The following is a 19,578-nucleotide window of genomic DNA, read 5'->3' on the forward strand; positions in this document are numbered from 1 at the left end:
AGATCGTACGTCACTACACCTTCTTGTGGTATCTTTTTTGTAGCATCTTTCATTCCTTCACCTACCATGTTCTTCAGTTACTTTATAATATTTGTATCCTCTTTTTCATCTATGAAATCTTCAAAAGTCTCTATCCATGCGGTCCATCTATTGCCAATATTATGTTTCTTGGCTGTATTAAATGCAGCAGCCATATATACATTGGTGGATAGTAGTGGTCTCGCAGGAGCTTCTTCTGGAACTAAAGCAGGCACAGTCTCTCTAGCCCCTTATGACGTGCTGGTTTCAGGGTCACCCATGACAACTTTTGGATCTTGGATCTCAGCCTTGCTCTCCATTGGAGCATTTACTTGATGGCGGTCTGTGAAATTGTTCTGGGCCCCACTGCGGCAGTTCTGGTGAGGGGGTCGCTCTTTCGGGGGGACAGCTCTATCTCTATGGCCACCGAAATGTAGACTTTCTATGTCACTTTCTTTAGCTTCAAGCGTTTTATACAGGGTGGCATTGTGCTGAGACTCTACCGGTGCCAGGGATGATTCTGTACTTCAAGTGCAGTACACAAGGCATTTCCGAGTAGTTTGCTAGACCGAAGCAATCTCTTTTGAACTGTGCTCCGAGTGTGCAGGCTTCGTATCCCCTATCTCGTCACCAGTTGTAGCGCCCTACCAGCCCAGGTTCTCGCCAATAACCATGCCACATGGAGAGTAATTTTACACGCCTTTAGTCTGCTGCATGTTAGTCGAACTCAACATTCTAAGCCTGCCTTCAGTTCATCTCTTTACAGCTTACGTTACAGACATATGGTGTAAAGTGGGAATCAAAAGAGTTCCAGCATTCTTTTATTCACAAGACACTACACGTCGGGGGTTGCTCAAAGAAAGAAACAGAAAAAAAGATAAACACAGGGGCTTGCTGTGAATGCGGGCTTTAGGACGTCCAGTAATACTTTGAATGGTCCTGGATAACTGGCTGGCATCCTCAGTCTAGCCCATGGCACATGGCAGAGGGTGGTGTGGGGGAGGCTGAAGCCCTTTCAGCCCAATGGTTTTTGTGCACCTGTGCCTGCATTGTGCGCTAGTCAGCAAACCGTGTGCCAGGGCAAGGAGAGAGCACAAATGTTCCATATCTTTGCAAATATGGAGTATTTCTGCTCTCTCACTTTCACACTACTGAGTGCAGCAACTTTTCTTGCTCCCCCGTGGTGTGCCAAAGTTTAGTAAATATGCCCCTGGGTTCAGAAGGAGTAACCATAGTACATCAATCTTGCACTCAGCATCTGAGTACAGCACAGGCCATCACGGTGCTAGCTTCTCACCCACATACAGAATACGGCACCAGCACCGACAGTGCAAGCTTCTTAGTCACACAGAGTAGATTACAGGTAGTCTCGTGCTAGCTTCTCACTCACATACAGAATACAGCACCAGCACCGACAGTGCAAGCTTCTTAGTCACACAGAGTACATCACAGGCAGTCATGGTGCTAGCTTCTCACTCACATACAGAATACGGCACCAGCACCCACAGTGCAAGCTTCTTATTCACACAGAGTACAGCACAAGCAGCCACAGTTAAGCTTCTCACTCACATACAGAATACAGCACCAGCACCCACAATGCAAGCTTCTTATTCACACAGACTACAGCACAAGCAGTCACCGTGCTAGCTTCTCACTCACACACTGAATATAGCACCTGCACCCACAGTGCAAGCTTCTTATTCACACAGAGTAAAGCACAAGCCGTCACAGTTAAGCTTCTCACTCACACACAGAATACGGCACCAGCACCCACAGTGCAAGCTTCTTATTCACACAGAGTACAGCACAAGCAGTCACCGTGCTAGCTTCTCACTCACACACTGAATATAGCACCAGCACCCACAGTGCAAGCTTCTTATTCACACAGAGTACAGAACAAGCAGCCACAGTCAAGCTTCTCACCCATACACAGAGTCTCAAGAGGCAGATTTTAAAACACAAGGCATATAAAATCAGCCCCTGGCTTGAATTTGAGAAAGTGATAGCCTTGATAGGAGAAAAAAGATCCAAAATATGAAAATGTTTACGCAGAACATCTTTACATTCATAAAAGGTACACAAGGCACACGCAACAATGGTTTAAGTTTCCCTCATACACAGAACAGGTTAATTACAGGCAATAGGAGTTCATGCTTCCTCTCCACAGGTGCACTATAGGGAACTGAGGTGCATCACAGACAATATAACAGCAGTGCAAGCTTCCCTCCCACAGAAGAGGGAACAGACGCCAGCAGTACAAGTCTACCTCACACAAAAGAGGTGCAGCACAGACACCGGCAGTGCAAGCTTCCCTCATACAGAAGAGGTGCATCACAGACAACAGCAGTGCAAGCTTCCTTCACACAGAAGAGGTAAAGCACAGACAACAGCAGTGCAAGCTTCCCTCCTACAGAAGAAGGAACAGACACCAGCAGTACAAGTCTACCTCACACAAAAGAGGTGCAGCACAGACACCAGCAGTCCAAGCTTCCTTCACAAGGAGGAGGTGCATCACAGACAACAGCAGTGCAAGCTTCCTTCACACAGAGGAGGTGCAGCACTGACACCAGCAGTGCAAGCTTCCCTCACACAGAAGAGGTGCATCACAGACAACCGCAGTGCAAGCTTCCCTCACACAGAAGAGGTGCATCACAGACAACAACAGTGCAAGCTTCCCTCACATAGAAGAGGGAACAGACGTCAGCAGTACAAGTCTACGTCACACAAAAGAGGTGCAGCACAGACACCAGCAGTGCAAGCTTCCCTCACACAGAAGAGGTGCATCACAGACAACAGCAGTGCAAGCTTCCCTCACACAGAAGAGGTGCATCACAAGCAACAACAGTGCAGTCTTCCTGCACAAACAGAAGAGGTGCAGCATAGACAACTGCAGTGCAAGCTTCCTTCACACAAAGAGGTGCAGCACAGACAACAGCAGTGGAGTACAAACAACAGTAGTACAAGTGTCCCTCACACTCAGAAGAGGTGCGGCACAGACACGCATGCTTCCTTCACACAGAAGAGATGCAGCACAAACAACAGCAGTGGAAGCGTCACTCACACACAGAAGTGAAGCACAAGAAACAGCAGTGCAGGTTTCCCCTCACACACACACACACACAGAGGAGGTGCACCACAAGCAACAGCAGTGCAAGCTTCCCTCATACACAGAAGTGCAGAGCAAGCAGTGCAAGCTACCCCGCTCACAGAAGAATACAGCCAACGCAGCAGCAGTGCAATCTTCCCTCAGACACAGAACAGGTTATATCACAGGCAGTGGCTACAACTTTCTCTTAAACACAAAAATTCTGCTTTAAAGGCATCAACAAGTGAACATGTACAAAGTACAGGTGGAGTTGACATCTGGACGGTTATTTACTGGCCTGACTAGTATTTGTATGCATGGCTGGAACAGATTAAAAACATGAAGCAAAAGCAGGTATTTTGCAGGCTTTGAAACCTAAAGATAAAATTGCAAATGCAGAAAGAAATTGCCTAAAAAGTATTTCTAAATATGTACAATTCTTAAACATTGATTACAATCAACCTATTTAAAAAATACAAAGGGTTTTACAGAATTCGTTTTAAGTGCCAGCTCCTGAGACTTGCAGAAAGTGAGAACAAAACCAAGTAGTAGTTCCCTCCTGCTCTGTGACTGTAACATGAACCCGAGAGTCCCAGCGCAACATGACCCCGAGAGTCCCAGCGCAGCCAGAGAGGGGCAGACGCACAGACACACCCACTTCACAGAGAGAGAGAGAGAGAGAGAGAAATGAAACTCAACTTTACTTCCTGCATTTCTGCATCATGGCAGCAGCAGCTCAGCTCGGGAACCTCAAGGAAGAGGCCACTTGTTCCATCTGTTTGGAATATTTTACTGATCCGGTGATGATTTTCGATTGTGGACACAACTTCTGCCGCTCCTGCATCACTCAGAGCTGGGAGGGAAGAGATGGAAACTTCCCCTGTCTACAGTGCATGGAAATAACTTCTGGGAAAAACCTCCGACCCAACAGACAACTGGGGAACATGGTGGAAATGCTAAAACAACTTAATTTGCCTCCCTTGAAGCCCCCGGAAGAGAATCTGTGTGAGAAACATCACGAGAAACTGAGACTGTTCTGTGCAGAGGATGAAAGGATGATATGTGTGGTGTGCTGGGAGTCCAAGGACCATAAAACACACTCAGCAAGTCCTCTAGAGAAGACTGCAGAGGAGTACAAGGTATGTCTATGGGCATTCAGGGATCACAGTTTCACACTATGATCCCCATTGAGGAACCTGCTTACCGACTAGAAGGTGTGTGTGTGTGTGTTTTAAAACTACAATTGAAGATTACAGGGCATGTCAATGGACATTCAGGGATCATAAAGTCACTCTGTGTCCCATCAAGGAGGCAGCCTGAGAGCACGAGCTGTGTGTGAAAGTATTTAGAGGTCACAAGTCACTCTGTGTACCTCATAGAGTCGGCTGCAGAAGAGCACAGGGTATGTGTGTGATCAGGATTCACTAGTGAATACACTCCTGGAGGCTTCCAGAAGTTACAATGTCTCTGGGTCTTCAGTGATCAAAGGCGCCCTGTGAGTCCCATAAAGATAGTTGTCCAAGAGCCCAAGTTATGTGAGTGGGTGATCAGAGTTCACTAATGAAGACATGCAATGAATCATACAAAGGAATAAAATATATCTAAGTTGGATTTTAGGGATCACAGGTTGTTCAAGCCTCAAAGAAGGGGCTGGAAAAGAGGACAAGGCTCGTCTGTGGGCATTCAGGGATCACAAAGTCACACTGAGCCCCAATGAAAAACCTGCAAACAAGCACAAGGTGCGTGAGGGTGTCTGTGAAAATTCAGGGAGCACAAAGTCACTTGGTGAGCCACACCAAGGGGCAGCCGGAGAGCACAAACTATGTGTGTGAGTGTTCAGAGGTCAAAAGTCACCCTTAGGGTGACCAGATGGCTCTGTGTCACTGGGACGCCGTTTTCCTATTCCTGTAAAATGAACGAAGACCACAACTCCCAGAATGCACTAATATGTTAAATCAAAAGCTCAGAAATTGAAAGTGTGAGTGCCTGTGGCATGGCGTCATCTAGTCACCCTACCTGTGTGCGCAATTGAGGAGACTGCAGAAGAGAACAGGGCATGTCTGTGGATGTTCGGTGAATCAAAAGTCACCGGAGAGTCCATAGAGGAGGCTACTAAGAGCTCTTGGTATGTCTGTGATTGTTTATAGGTCATAATGTACCAGTGGGCCCCAAAGAGAAGTCTGTGCAAGGAGTGTATGTGGGTGTTCAGGACTTACAAGTGAAGACACTCTGTAAGTTACCCAGAGGAAGAACCTGCAGAGGAGCACAAGGTAGGTGTGTTGGTGTTCAAGTACCACAAGTGAAGTCACTTGTTAAGTCTTTAAGAGGATACAAACAATGTTTTCAGGTGTTAAGAGATCACATTTCACCCTGTGGATCCAATAGAGAAGTGTGCCCAAGAGCACATAGTATATATGTGGGAGGTCAGGATTCACAAGTAAAGACATTCTCCAAGTCTCAAAGGGGAATACAAGTTATGTATGTCTGCTTTTAGGGATCACAGGTGGAACACTATGAGCCTCATAGAAGAGGATGCAGAAGAGCACAAGATATGTCTGTGGGTATTCAGGGATCAAAGTGGACTTTGTGGATCGCCTGAGAAGACTGCCCAAAGTCACAAGGTATATTTGTGGGTGCTTAGGGATCGTGAACAAATGCACTCTGTGAAACCTATATAAGAAACTGGAAAAGAGCTCAAAGTGTGGCAGTCGGAGCGCTGAGACAACAGGTGTATACCTTGAACTCCAGAGGCGGCTGCAGAGGATCAGAAGGGATGTGTGTGGATGTTTTTCGATCTCACATGGTACTCAAAGGGTTCAATGTGGTAGTGACAGTTGTTGGTGTCAGAAGACATGATGCAGCAATGTAGGGTGTAGCACACAGGCCCACAAGGGTATCAGACACAGCAGAAGATGTGCAGCAATGCAATGTGTAGTGCACAGGCTCCCAAGAGCATCTATGCAGATGACTCCCAGCTATGCAGGGTTCATCAGGCAGAGGTTCAACTGGAATGGTTGCTTGTCACAGACCCCGTAGGAGCCTGTTGCCTCTTTTCTGTTGCAAACTCTGTAAGGGGCTGGTGTCTGAATTGTATTTCAGATGCTGGAAAGGGTTGGAACGTGCCCTGATGTAAACTCTCTCTGAGGGCAACTACCTTATTCCTGTCATAGGCCCTGAGAGTGGCTGATGTCTGCTCCCTATCTCTTGCTGTCTGTTTCTTGCCTTCTACTTTGTGTGGTGTCTGCTGCCTGTTCTCTCTCACAGACCCTGTATGAGGCTGGCACCTGCCCTCTTGATGTAAATGTGTGTTCTCTGTATACATGGCGCTGGTGTCTGCTCTCTCACTTTGTCGGTCACAGGCCCTTTACGAGGCTGATTGCTCTCCTGCTGTGCCTGTCTGTTCTCCATCAGAGATCCTGTAGGAGTCTGGTACCCACTCCCTCAATATGTCTATTCTCAGACACAGACCCTTTATGAGGCGGGTTGCTCTCCTTCTGTGCCTGTCTGTTCTCCATCTGAGATCCTGTAGGAGTCTGGTACCTGCTCCCAACATGTCTATTCTCAGTCAAAGACCCTTTATGAGGCTGGTTGCTCTCCTGCTATGCCTGTCTGTTCTCCATCTGAGATCCTGTAGGAGTAAGGTACCGCTCCCTCAATATGTCTATTCTCAGTCACAGACCCTTCATGAGGCTGGTTGCTCTCCTGCAGTGCCTGTCTGTTCTCCATCTGAGATCCTGTAGGAGTCTGGTACCCACTCCCTCAATATGTCTATTCTCAGTCACAGACCCTTCATGAGGCTGGTTGCTCTCCTGCAGTGCCTGTCTGTTCTCCATCTGAGATCCTGTAGGAGTCTGGTACCCACTCCCTCAATATGTCTATTCTCAGTCACAGACCCTTTATGAGGCTGGTTGGTCTCCTGCTGTGCCTGTCTGTTCTTCATCTGAGATCCTGTAGGAGTCGGGTACCCTCTCCCTCAATATGTCTATTCTCAGTCACAGACCCTTTATGATGTGGGTTGGTCTCCTGCTGTGCCTGTCTGTTCTCCCTCTGAGATCCTGTAGGAGTCGGGTACCCACTCTCTTAATATGTCTATTCTAAGTCATAGCCGCTTTATGAGGCGGGTTGCTCTCCTGCTGTGCCTGTCTGTTCTCCATCTGAGATCCTGTATAAGTCGGGTACCCACTCCCTCTGTGGAAATGTGGATTTTCCTGATCAGTTATGTCCCCTATCTTGGACCCCAACGATTCTATGTGCATGTCACAAGTACATGTATGTTCCCTCCAGTTCCAGTTTCCAAGACGCAAACATATGTGTGTCTACCGTCGACATGTTCTCTGTCAGATCCGCCATCAATGGGCTGGATATTCAATTCCTAAGTATGAAAAGCCACCGACTTTATATGGCTAAGGTACTCCATTTTTACAGTTCAGGCAAGTAGGCCCGATTCTTTCCTCAAAGCCTTTCCCTGCTCTCTGTCTCTGACAGTTTCAGCTTGAGCTCGCATCTGTATCCATGAACTTTGTCCTACTCCCTGTGCAGCTAACGGTGCCTGCCTCGGCCAGTTTTCGCCTGCCTGCCAAGAAGCTGTATTTCACCTTCGAATTATCTATTTTGCTCTTCAGCCGATGCATTCCTGTCTAGTGATTTAGGTAAACATTTCCTTTAGCTCACAAGCAAAGGACTCAGCCTTTCCGTCCTCCTGCAAGTGATTCATAGCCCTGTTGCCATGGAAAGTTTTCTGCCCCTCGCTTCTCATATAGACACTTAGACGCTTGTACACGCACATACAGTTAGTATAGAATAGATTCTGTCCGAGAGTCCTTCCTTGTGGATAACATAGTTCTCTAAACATAGGATGTTAGATATGATTTGGGATTAGGTTGACATGACCCCCTAGACTTCTCGTCTCCACATGTAGAGCTAAATGTCAAGTCCCCTTCACCCCCTAGTTGCACGTCAATCACACGTCATGCTGCTGCGCACGCATCCATGTTAAGTATTATCGTATAGATCCACCTATGTAAGATAATGAGAGCCAATCATGTTTCTTTTTGCTCCTTATTACGCCTAGTTTCAATTACGTATCACTATGTTAATTTATCTTATCAATTGTTACGCCTTTTTGCACTTGTTTCATTGTAAATGTATGACCTATAAAAGTTACTTCTTGTCAATAAAGTATTGTACTTCACTTCCTGAACCCTCGTGGTGACGGAACCTGAAGGCCGCGACTCGAGTCGGCCATTTTGGATGGAATAAAGCCCATTTAGAAACCTCTTATACCACGGATTCTGCCTCTTGTTATTCTGAGCTATTTTACTTTATTTTTAAGATTCCGTATGAAATTCAGTTTCGGTAAAAAGAATATTTACCACATAATGGCGCCCGAACAGGGACACTTTCTCATCTCACGCGCCGGCGGTGCGTTGCAGGCCCGGTCTCCTGCCACAGCTGGACGGACCATAAACGCGTACCAGCAGGATTTCCTGTAAGCTCCCTCCGGTCAAGCGGGGGCGACTGAGGCTGCGATCAACCCAGACGAGGCGGTGAGAAGTGCGAAGTATCCCGACCAGAGCCTAGCTGAGAGAGCAAGATCCGAGGTATACAGAAGCCCACCAGGTTTTTCGAAATCCCGATGTCCAGAGGGTCCGCTATCCGCAGTTATCGAGTCCTGTCCATTCTCTGAGGCCTTCCGTTTCAAGGAGCTACTCGGTGAGTACCATCGCCGAGGAGGCGTGTTGACGCGCACATAGGTTGTGCCGGTCAAGACGGATTTGGGTACACAAATCCGGTCTGCACTGTTTAGCAGTGTATATGTACTGTTTAGCAGTATATCAAGTATTCCGAAGTATTTAGTTATTGTCAAGAATTCAGCGTGGTGATTAGTTAGGCAGACTGTCATCATTGTCGGTTATTGTTAAAATGTTTAATATTCAATGTTTAAAGTGTTCAAATGTCTTGCATATTGTGGTATGAATGATTGTTCTTTGTTCACTGTTCATTATTGTGTTTTTTCGTATTAAGTGAATTCAAGAGTAAGTATCAGATCAGTTGTCAATATGCCGCTCTTCTCGAAGTTAAGACAGATTACTACCAGAAAAGGGGTGCTTGAAGAAGCAGTTCCTATTCCTCCGAGGGACACTCCAGGGCATTTTATGTACCACAAGCATGGCTTAGATGCCATATTGTTTCTTGATCTATGGGTAGATTATACCAAGGGATTGCCGGAAAGTCAAAGGTGGCCCGCAGCGGGAACCTGGGATGCAGAGTGCATCATGAAAGTGGAGGAAGAGTTATGGAAAAGAAAGGTCAGACAGTCACAGAAAGACGCTGTTGAGTTATGGCGTAAAGAATCTCATAGACGTACAGAAAAAGCACGTAGACAAGAAGAGAGGAGTAAAGAAAGTTCAAATAAAGTTCAAGAAGATCTATTAATTGAGGAAGGTATCCGAGTGAAGTCAGAACAAGTAAATAGACGAAGAAATGCTCTTATGAATGGTATGTATCCCCTTCTAACCGAAGGACTACCCAAGGCTGTTCCAGGGATGCCAAAAGACTTGCCACCCCCGTTATTTCCAATTAAGGTACATCAAAAGGGGCATCCCAGAACCGCAGAAGATGTTTTTCTTTCCTCATATCTAGACGACACAGCTCCCGAGTATACTAACGCCACACTACATAGACCGTCTGGCGGAGGGGTTCAACGTCAGGATCAGGTATCCGACCCCGTGCAACAGCAAGTCCCGATACAAGCTTCGGCAAGCACATCTGTCCCCGCAGTCGATTCTACAGTGGTATCGACACCCATAGTTGCTGTGTCACGTTCAACGAACCCATTCACACCCGATGCCCCAGATGGGGCCACGGGAGGTGCTAGCAATACCTTTACACCACCCAGAATAAATAAACTTGTCTTTCAAGAATCAGCGCATTCACGTACTCCTAAATTCGTAAGTGAACGTACGCTTAAGGAACTCCTTGTAAATTGTAGATATGACCCGGTGGTTGGTAAAGAGGACGAAATGGTCCTGGCATCATTACGCATCAGGCGAGCCGCAGAGTATTTAGCAAGGTTACCAGGAATGACTACGCATCTAGATAACATATACCATTTTGTTCAAACAGGACGAGATCCAGGATGTATTAACAGAGCTATGGAATTCCAGAAAGTAGAGATACAGGGGGAACTGTTACGTTTCCTCATAAACTGTGTGATCAGAAATCAAGACCGTCCGGGGGTAGACCCGAATGCAATGCTTATTCTTACAAGATGGAGCCAGAATATATCAGAAGGGAGACACGATAAGCAAAATTGTATAATAGCCATGTGCCGAAAAATCCGTAGAGAAATAGAGCGTATTCATGAAGAAAGATTGGGAACAGACGAGTTCGAGCAAGACGAAGTGTCCGAATCAGGGAATTCCGCAAGACAGTCAGAGACCATAGCCTATGTAGGCAGAGGAAGATCCTGTAACAATGCTAGATGTTTTTCTGATCCCATACACTCTGTATGCCCAAATAATAGCAGAACGTATCCGACGCCTGTAATAAATCTGAAGTCTCCTGAACATTTGTTTCAAGCCGCAGATAAAATACTACGAGAACGAAGGGGTTACCACCTCCTCGATTCCCTGGATGAGCAAGAATTAGCCAGATCAGCTGTTCACTGGATTGACAGTCCTGAAATATACGGTGATGAGATCGTAGCACACACGTTTTTTAATCTCAGTGCAGATGAACAACGTTTAGCTGGAATCTATATGATTCAGCAACTCCTTATATTATATAAGAGCCAACATGCTGACCCTGGTCCTTTACCTGATATATTAACGGAACTACTCACGAACAGATGGAGAGGTTCTAGTAACAAGCTAATTAAAGAGATATTAGTGTCACGTAAACAGTATGTCCTTTTTGTAAATCCGGATTCTCTCTCGCTGCCCCACAGAGAAAGAACGCCGTACTATATGGATAGACAAAATCCTTTACGAGAAGTGCACCCAATAAAAGGCGAAGACAATGAGTTTCACCGTGTATTTGTTTACACACCCATATCAAAAATGGAATTATTAGAAATGAAGAAAGTAGTACCTAGTCATGACAAAGACCCAGCGGGTTTCCACCGAGAAATTAAAGACATGTTACTAATGGGAGAGTACACCTTTCCTGATATTATGACGATATTAAAGGTGCTTTTGCCTGCTGGCATCTATGAAAAACTGAAAGAAAAAGAGTGGGAAGTGGGAGACCAAAAGATAGACTGGACAGCATTAGCAGAGGAAGAAAGGGCCCGAACTGCAGGTTCAGGGCTCGGGGATAAAGTTAAACTGTTACCAGGTTTACTAGTACAGGTACTGCCACGTCTATTAACTACAAAAAAGGAAGATTGGGGTGCAATCACAGCCTGCAAACAAAAGCAAGATGAAGACACAAGCGATTATTATGCTCGATTTGAAAAATGTTTTGGTATAAACAGTGGTATAAAAGCAAGTAGTGACTCATATCCACATTTATTTGTGACAAAATTAGTGGAAAATGCATTGCCTCCAGTGAAGAATAGAATATTGAAATTCGAGAGTACCTGGCAAAGTAACACTCCGTCACAAATGCTACAAATGTTACAGTATCATCACAATAGAATTAGGGATGAACAAGAACACGAGCATAGACGCATGAAGGATACAAAAATGAAAATGCTAGTTTCTCAGACAGTACCAGCAGAGGGTCACAAAAAGGGTGTGACACATTCTGGTGATTCTGCAGCTCCCGTAAAAGGAACCTGCAATTACTGTAAGCAACTAGGCCATTATGTACACGATTGTCCAGTCCTGAAACGTAATATAGCTACAGGTATTGCAAAAGAGAGACCACGATTAGTTAGACAAGATCAGAATGAACAAGGAGCTATGCAGCATGGACAGTCCATGCCAGTTCAGCAACAGTCCATGCCAGTTCAGCAACAGTCCATGCCAGCCTCACAGCAGCCCATACAGTTTGTGCCAGCTGCACCACCGTTGCCTGCTACTGCCACACAAACCACAACACGACAAATGTATCAGACTGCACAATATGAATATCCTGAGTATCAGCGTTACGCATGAACAAGCCTAGAGAGGGAAGTTGACTTACCGCTCATCGAGATTCCTGTAGATCAAGAAGGACCGTATGTACATAGTGAATTGTTAGGTCAAGATAGAAAATTCTTACTCGATACAGGGGCAAGTCGAACAACTATAAAACGTAGTGAAGTTCCAGGGGCACCCCTCTCAGGCTCTCAAAATGTTTCCCTTGGTTTTTCAGGAAAACCTATTGTTAATGAAGTATCACAGCCTCTCCCACTTACGATAGGACCTTTGACACGAACTACAGATTTATTGCTTACTAAATCATGCCCAGAAAATCTGTTAGGAATTAAAACTCTGAAAGCACTAGGAGCCATAATATGTTGTTCTCCGGAAGGAGTAAGGTTGTTTCTACGTGATTTTAAAGGTCACTATGTGTCTAGGGACATGGATCCCCGACTACAGACTTTACCAGTACATCTATGGGCACAAGGCCCTACGGATGTTGGCTGCATGAACATTACACCATACCGAGTCACATTGAAAGCAGGAGTGGTACTACCACGAATGCGACAATACAAGTTGCCACATGATGCTGTAGTGGCTTTGCTGAAAATTATTGATGAGCTAATTGCCCAGGGAGTAGTTGTAGAAACAGACTCCAATGTATGTAATTCACCGATAATTCCGATTCTTAAACGAACTGATCCTACTGCCCCACCAGTATACCGATTGGTTATTGATTTGCGTGAACTAAACAAGTGCATTGTACCACAATTTCCTGTGGTCCCTGATATATCATCATTATTGACAGCAATTGATTCCGAAGCAACATTCTTTACTGTAATTGATCTCAAGAATGCCTTTTTCAGCGTCCCAATAGATCCGGAAAGCCAATATTTGTTCGGATTCAGTTTAAATGGGCGCAGCTTTAAATTCTCACGCGCTCCCCAAGGATTCACAGAAAGCCCCAGCATCTACAGCCAAGCACTGAAACGAGAACTTGACAGTATCCACATGCCAGTCAATACTGCACTGCTTCAATATGTCGATGATCTGCTGATCACCGCGAGAAGCGAACGTGAATGTGAAAAGGCTTCTCTGACAGTTTTACATTTTCTAGCCGACAAGGGGCACAAGGTGTCTCCTTCTAAGCTGCAATTCTGTGTCCAGCGAGTTATTTATCTTGGTCACTCGCTGTCCAAGGAGGGAAGGCAGCTTACACCAGATCGCATCCAGTTAATTGCTAACATGTCAATACCCCAGACACAAAAGGAAGTGCGGGCTTTTATAGGCCTCACTTCATATTGTAGGCAGTGGATCCCTCAGTACGCATTTCTAGCAAAACCACTCATTCAGCTAACCACACAGGAGGCAGCCACATCGACTGTTCTCCCTTGGACTCAGGAACATACACAAGCTTTTGAAAGCCTAAAGGAAGCTTTATGTCAAGCACCTGTTTTAGCAACACCATGTTATAGCAAACATTTTACACTTTTTGTTACAGAACGTGAAGGTACTGCCTTGTCAGTACTCACTCAGGATCAAGCAGGATCACGCAAGCCATGTGCTTATTTTTCTAGTACATTAGATCCCGTAGCTCAGGCTTTGCCTGCATGCCTGAAATCAGTGGCGGCGACAGCTTTAGCAATCAGACAAAGCGATGCCATAGTATTAGGACATCCATTGACAGTACAAGTACCACATGCAGTAGAGGTTCTTGTGAACCGAACACAAACACAACACTTGACCATAGCAAGACTTACCGGTTATGAACTGACATTGTTTCAACCACACATAGAGATCCGACGGTGTAATACATTGAATCCTGCTACACTATTACCTGTAATTGGAACAGACCCACTAGCTCATGATTGTGTTGAAATCATTGAAATAAAGACGAAACCTAGACAAGACTTGACAGACGTTCCATTGTTAGATCCAGACCTGACGTTGTATGTAGACGGATCGTGCATGAGAACAAGTACAGGAGATTTAGTGGCCGCGTATGCAGTCACAACAGACACTGAAGTTATTGAGACAAATTGTATAGATACTTTGTCAGCCCAAGCAGCAGAACTTATTGCTCTAACACAAGCCTGTATTCAAGCCACTAATAAGAAAGTTAATGTATACACTGACTCACGTTATGCATTCGGAGTTGTACACGACTTCGGCGTACTGTGGCGAGAGAGAGGTTATTTAACCTCCCATGGTGCCCACATTCAGCACGGACCCCTCATTCATGCCTTGTTAGACGCAATACATCTACCCACTGCTATATCGATTATGAAATGTAAAGCACACACGAAGGTTACTGATATCATTTCTCAAGGCAATGATTTAGCTGACAGAACAGCTAAACAGACTGCTCAGAATCGCACATTAGACATGACAAAGCCAATAGTTCAGACACCAACACAGTGTATGACAATTAAGGATCCCGCACTTGACGTAATTGACATACAGACACATGCTACTGCAGAAGAATTAAAGAAATGGACTGAACTAGGAGGGATCCAGACAGATCAGGGATGGATGACGAAGGAGAAATCTGTATGGTTTCTTCCTGACTCTATGGTCCAAGCCATTATAGCTACAATTCACAGCCCGGCGCATTTAGGAGAAAAAGCTATGCTAGATAGCATTCAACACATTTGGTTCAATAAACATCTACGAGCAGCAGCTAAACAAAAGGTCCGTACCTGTATGATATGTTGTCAGTTCAACCCGGGAAAAAGTGTTCCCGTAGAACAGGGTGGATTCCAGACCCCTGATCATCCTTTTGAAGTGCTCCAAATGGATTATATCCAGATGGAACGATGTCGAGGATTCAAATATGTTCTTGTAGTTGTCTGCGCTCTCTCCCGATGGACTGAGGCGTACCCAGTATCAGATTACACGGCCCCGACTACTGCCAAACAGTTAGTCCGAGAATTCTTCCCACGGTACGGGCTACCACGTGTTGTATATTCAGATAACGGCCAGCCTTTCTCATCCGAATTAATGAAACATGTCTCACTTTTGTTGGGATATCAGTGGAAGTTCCACTGTGTCCGACACCCCGAGGCAGCAGGTCTCGTGGAACGACATAATCAAATTTTGAAAATCAGATTGTCTAAAATATGTAAGGAGAAAGGTGTTGACTGGATAGTAGCCTTACCAGTTGCACTATTTTACATAAGAATGGTAGCACACTCTCGAACAGGGCTATCCCCGTATGAGGTGATCTTCGGAAGGCCACCAAATATGTGGGGGACGCCTGTACCACGTAAAATAACTGATGTTAATTGTAATATGCTGACAGATTACCTGGCTTCCTTGATGTCTGCACTACGATCTTGTCGTTCACAGGTAGCTGCAGCTTTTCCTGACAACACTGAGGTGAAACCCCATGACGTTGCTCCGGGGGATCTGGTGTTTGTGAGGAATTTCGATCGGAAAACCCAATTGGAGCCCAGGTGGAAAACACCGAAGCTAGTCCTGCTGACCACAAGAACAGCCGTGAAAGTGGAGGGCCGCAAAGGATGGATACATTCCAGTCACGTTAAGAAATTTCATGGACTATCCTCGGATATAGACACTGTGCCCTGCACTCCCTCACAGACTGATTCAAAACTTCCCTTTGTTGAAAGGAATGACTCTCAGAACTATAAATTAAAACTTAGGCCCAAACAGTCGAGCAATTTGATTGTTTAAGTCCTCTCCAAGGTGAAGCGGTTGAATTGTCTCTGACATGTATCCCTTGGACCTGAGTAGAGAAAATACCAGAGAAATGTTGAAACGACAGGCGTATTGTAAATCACTGCGTAGCTACTGTGTGAGGACATTATTAATTCTGTTTTTATTGAGTGTTTTAATAATCATTACGAGTGTGATTTTGCACATATATCATCCTATTTCTAGACATGTTTATAATATTACTGCTGAACATTCTTTTAGTGACCTACCGCCACATGAACTATCTTATAGACTTGCGCTGCGCAATAACACCTTCATTAGTATGTTACATCATTCCCATCAGACTAGTAATGCCACCAATTGTTGGGTGTGTGGCCGACTCCCTCCCTATCAGAATAACAAAGGAGTTCTGCCTTTCTTTCCACATCCGTTCACACACAATGGCTCCTGTGGAGCATGGTTTAGTTTACTAAATTCCATAGACCCAGACACAGCAGTTTATCAACAACATTGGATATGGGGAAATCTGAATCTAGTTTTATTCAAAGTCTGTCACCCTAATAAGGAAGGTCACCCCAGTAGAACAGGAACTGATTTAGAAAATGAAGTGTATAAATTAGGTAATTTTACGCCTAACCTCATGATTTTGAACGTCAAATCCGAAGTTGAATTAATTCTGCCCACTATGTCAGTATTTCCAGTTAAGGGTGAATTATGTGTGAGAAAAGTTGGTTCCATACACATGGGCCATAGCAAATGCGTTACTACAGTAGAATATAGTGATCAAGGGAAATCTTCATTTAGAGCTTCTCGCCATTCTTACTTTATATGTGGTCAGACGGCATATATGCGTCTGCCTCTAGATTGGGATGGTACCTGTTACATAGCATTCCTTTTGCCACCTGTTTTCCTAGCTCCCCCTGATTATTATCGAAATGTTCATTTAGTACACAAAAGAGAGCGTAGAGATCTCCCAGTTGTCGATTATACTGAGACGGCATGGGACAAGTATGTAGATTTCAATAAAGGTATCTTTCCCTATATAGGTACTATATCAAATAGTAAGCTGATACGCAGACTCACCAAGACTCTTGAAGCTGTAGTAAACGAGACTATAACCGCCCTAGGCAATCTGACAGAGGAACAATCAGTGATGAGAATTGTTGTTCTCCAGAATCGTCTTGTCCTTGACGTCATCCTGGCCGATAGGGGCGGAGCTTGCAGGGTCATCGGATCCAGCTGCTGCATATTCATACCAGAAAATTCGCCATCTGTATATAAAGCTATAACACGCCTTCATAAGATTGTAAACCAGATACACGAGAATCCAGGCACTTGGACGTGGTCCGGGTGGTTTTGGAGTGTGATATCAGCCTGGGGATGGAGAGTTCTATCCTTCCTAGGTATTGGCCTTCTTATGCTCTTCAGTTGTTGTTTATGCCTGCAATGTGGACCAGCGATTTGTGGTCTGTGTGCCACATCATGCATTCCATATCAAAGTTCTCGTTCAAAATGCCGGAAAAAGAAGGAAGAAGAAATGATGTTCCATGAGCAAATCGATGGAATAATGAAGATTGATATCTCTTGAAGGGCAAGTAGGGGACAAGGAGGGAATGTGGAAATGTGGATTTTCCTGATCAGTTATGTCCCCTATCTTGGACCCCAACGATTCTATGTGCATGTCACAAGTACATGTATGTTCCCTCCAGTTCCAGTTTCCAAGACGCAAACATATGTGTGTCTACCGTCGACATGTTCTCTGTCAGATCCGCCATCAATGGGCTGGATATTCAATTCCTAAGTATGAAAAGCCACCGACTTTATATGGCTAAGGTACTCCATTTTTACAGTTCAGGCAAGTAGGCCCGATTCTTTCCTCAAAGCCTTTCCCTGCTCTCTGTCTCTGACAGTTTCAGCTTGAGCTCGCATCTGTATCCATGAACTTTGTCCTACTCCCTGTGCAGCTAACGGTGCCTGCCTCGGCCAGTTTTCGCCTGCCTGCCAAGAAGCTGTATTTCACCTTCGAATTATCTATTTTGCTCTTCAGCCGATGCATTCCTGTCTAGTGATTTAGGTAAACATTTCCTTTAGCTCACAAGCAAAGGACTCAGCCTTTCCGTCCTCCTGCAAGTGATTCATAGCCCTGTTGCCATGGAAAGTTTTCTGCCCCTCGCTTCTCATATAGACACTTAGACGCTTGTACACGCACATACAGTTAGTATAGAATAGATTCTGTCCGAGAGTCCTTCCTTGTGGATAACATAGTTCTCTAAACATAGGATGTTAGATATGATTTGGGATTAGGTTGACATGACCCCCTAGACTTCTCGTCTCCACATGTAGAGCTAAATGTCAAGTCCCCTTCACCCCCTAGTTGCACGTCAATCACACGTCATGCTGCTGCGCACGCATCCATGTTAAGTATTATCGTATAGATCCACCTATGTAAGATAATGAGAGCCAATCATGTTTCTTTTTGCTCCTTATTACGCCTAGTTTCAATTACGTATCACTATGTTAATTTATCTTATCAATTGTTACGCCTTTTTGCACTTGTTTCATTGTAAATGTATGACCTATAAAAGTTACTTCTTGTCAATAAAGTATTGTACTTCACTTCCTGAACCCTCGTGGTGACGGAACCTGAAGGCCGCGACTCGAGTCGGCCATTTTGGATGGAATAAAGCCCATTTAGAAACCTCTTATACCACGGATTCTGCCTCTTGTTATTCTGAGCTATTTTACTTTATTTTTAAGATTCCGTATGAAATTCAGTTTCGGTAAAAAGAATATTTACCACACCTCAATATGTCTATTCTCAGTCACAGCCCCTTTATGAGGCGGGTTGCTCTCCTGCTGTGCCTGTCTGTTCTCCATCTGAGATCCTGTAGAAGTCGGGTACCCACTCCCTCAATATGTCTATTCTCAGTCACAGCCCCTTTATGAGGCGGGTTGGTCTCCTGCTGTACCTGTCTGTTCTCCATCTGAGATCCTGTAGGAGTCTGTTATCCACTCCCTCAATATGTCTATTCTCAGTCACAGACCGTTAATGAGGCGGGTTGCTCTCCTGCTGTGCCTGTCTGTTCTCCATCTGAGATCTTGTAGGAGTTGGGTACCTGCTCTCTCAGTGTGTTTGTTCTCTGTATCAGACCCTGTATGAGGCTGGTATCTGGTCTCATCCTGTGACTGTTCTCTTTCACAGACCCTTAAACGTTTGGTGTCCGCTCTCTCTCTCGTTTTGGTTGTCTCTTCTCTGTTGCAGACTCTCTATGGGGCTGGCACCAGCTCTGTCACTGTGTCTGTCTGTTCTCTCTCACAGACATCCCTCCCTGGGGATGGGGCCTGCACTCTTCCTGTGCCCCGTTATCTGTCACAGACTGTGATCATTTCTTTGGTTGTCTGTTCTCTGTCACAGACTCTGCCTGGGGATGGCGCCTACACTATTCCTCTGCCCCGTTATCTGTCACAGACTGTGATCATTTCTTTGGTGGTTTGTTTTCTGTCACAGACCTTGCATGTGGCTGGCACCTGTATAGAAGAAGGTCCTAATATGGTTAATAGGTCAAGGTAATGTTGATGTACAATATTCAAGAACAATATGGATATGTGTGGTCAGAATTTACAATCTAGATATATATGTTATTTGCACTTGCAGTCTTAATATATATGGGTGGAACTTACAGTCTGGATACAGAGCATTAAAACGGGCAAAAGGTCCTTGGGAAGAAACCA

At 45.1% G+C, this 19,578-nt stretch overlaps 1 protein-coding gene across 1 annotated transcript in view; it reads left to right on the forward strand.

The window, feature by feature from the left end:
* Window positions 1-3,825: 3,825 nt before the first annotated feature.
* The window catches only part of LOC146854848 (E3 ubiquitin-protein ligase TRIM39-like), a 93,517-nt gene continuing 77,764 nt past the window's right edge, over window positions 3,826-19,578 (forward strand). Inside the window, exon 1 of the mRNA XM_085651049.1 lies at window positions 3,826-4,242. Within this exon, the coding sequence (XP_085507175.1) occupies window positions 3,826-4,242 (417 nt within the window). The remainder of the gene's footprint in view (window positions 4,243-19,578) is intronic.

Source organism: Triturus cristatus, chromosome 4_1, assembly GCF_964204655.1.
Source record: "Triturus cristatus chromosome 4_1, aTriCri1.1, whole genome shotgun sequence".
Lineage (NCBI taxonomy): Eukaryota > Metazoa > Chordata > Amphibia > Caudata > Salamandridae > Triturus > Triturus cristatus.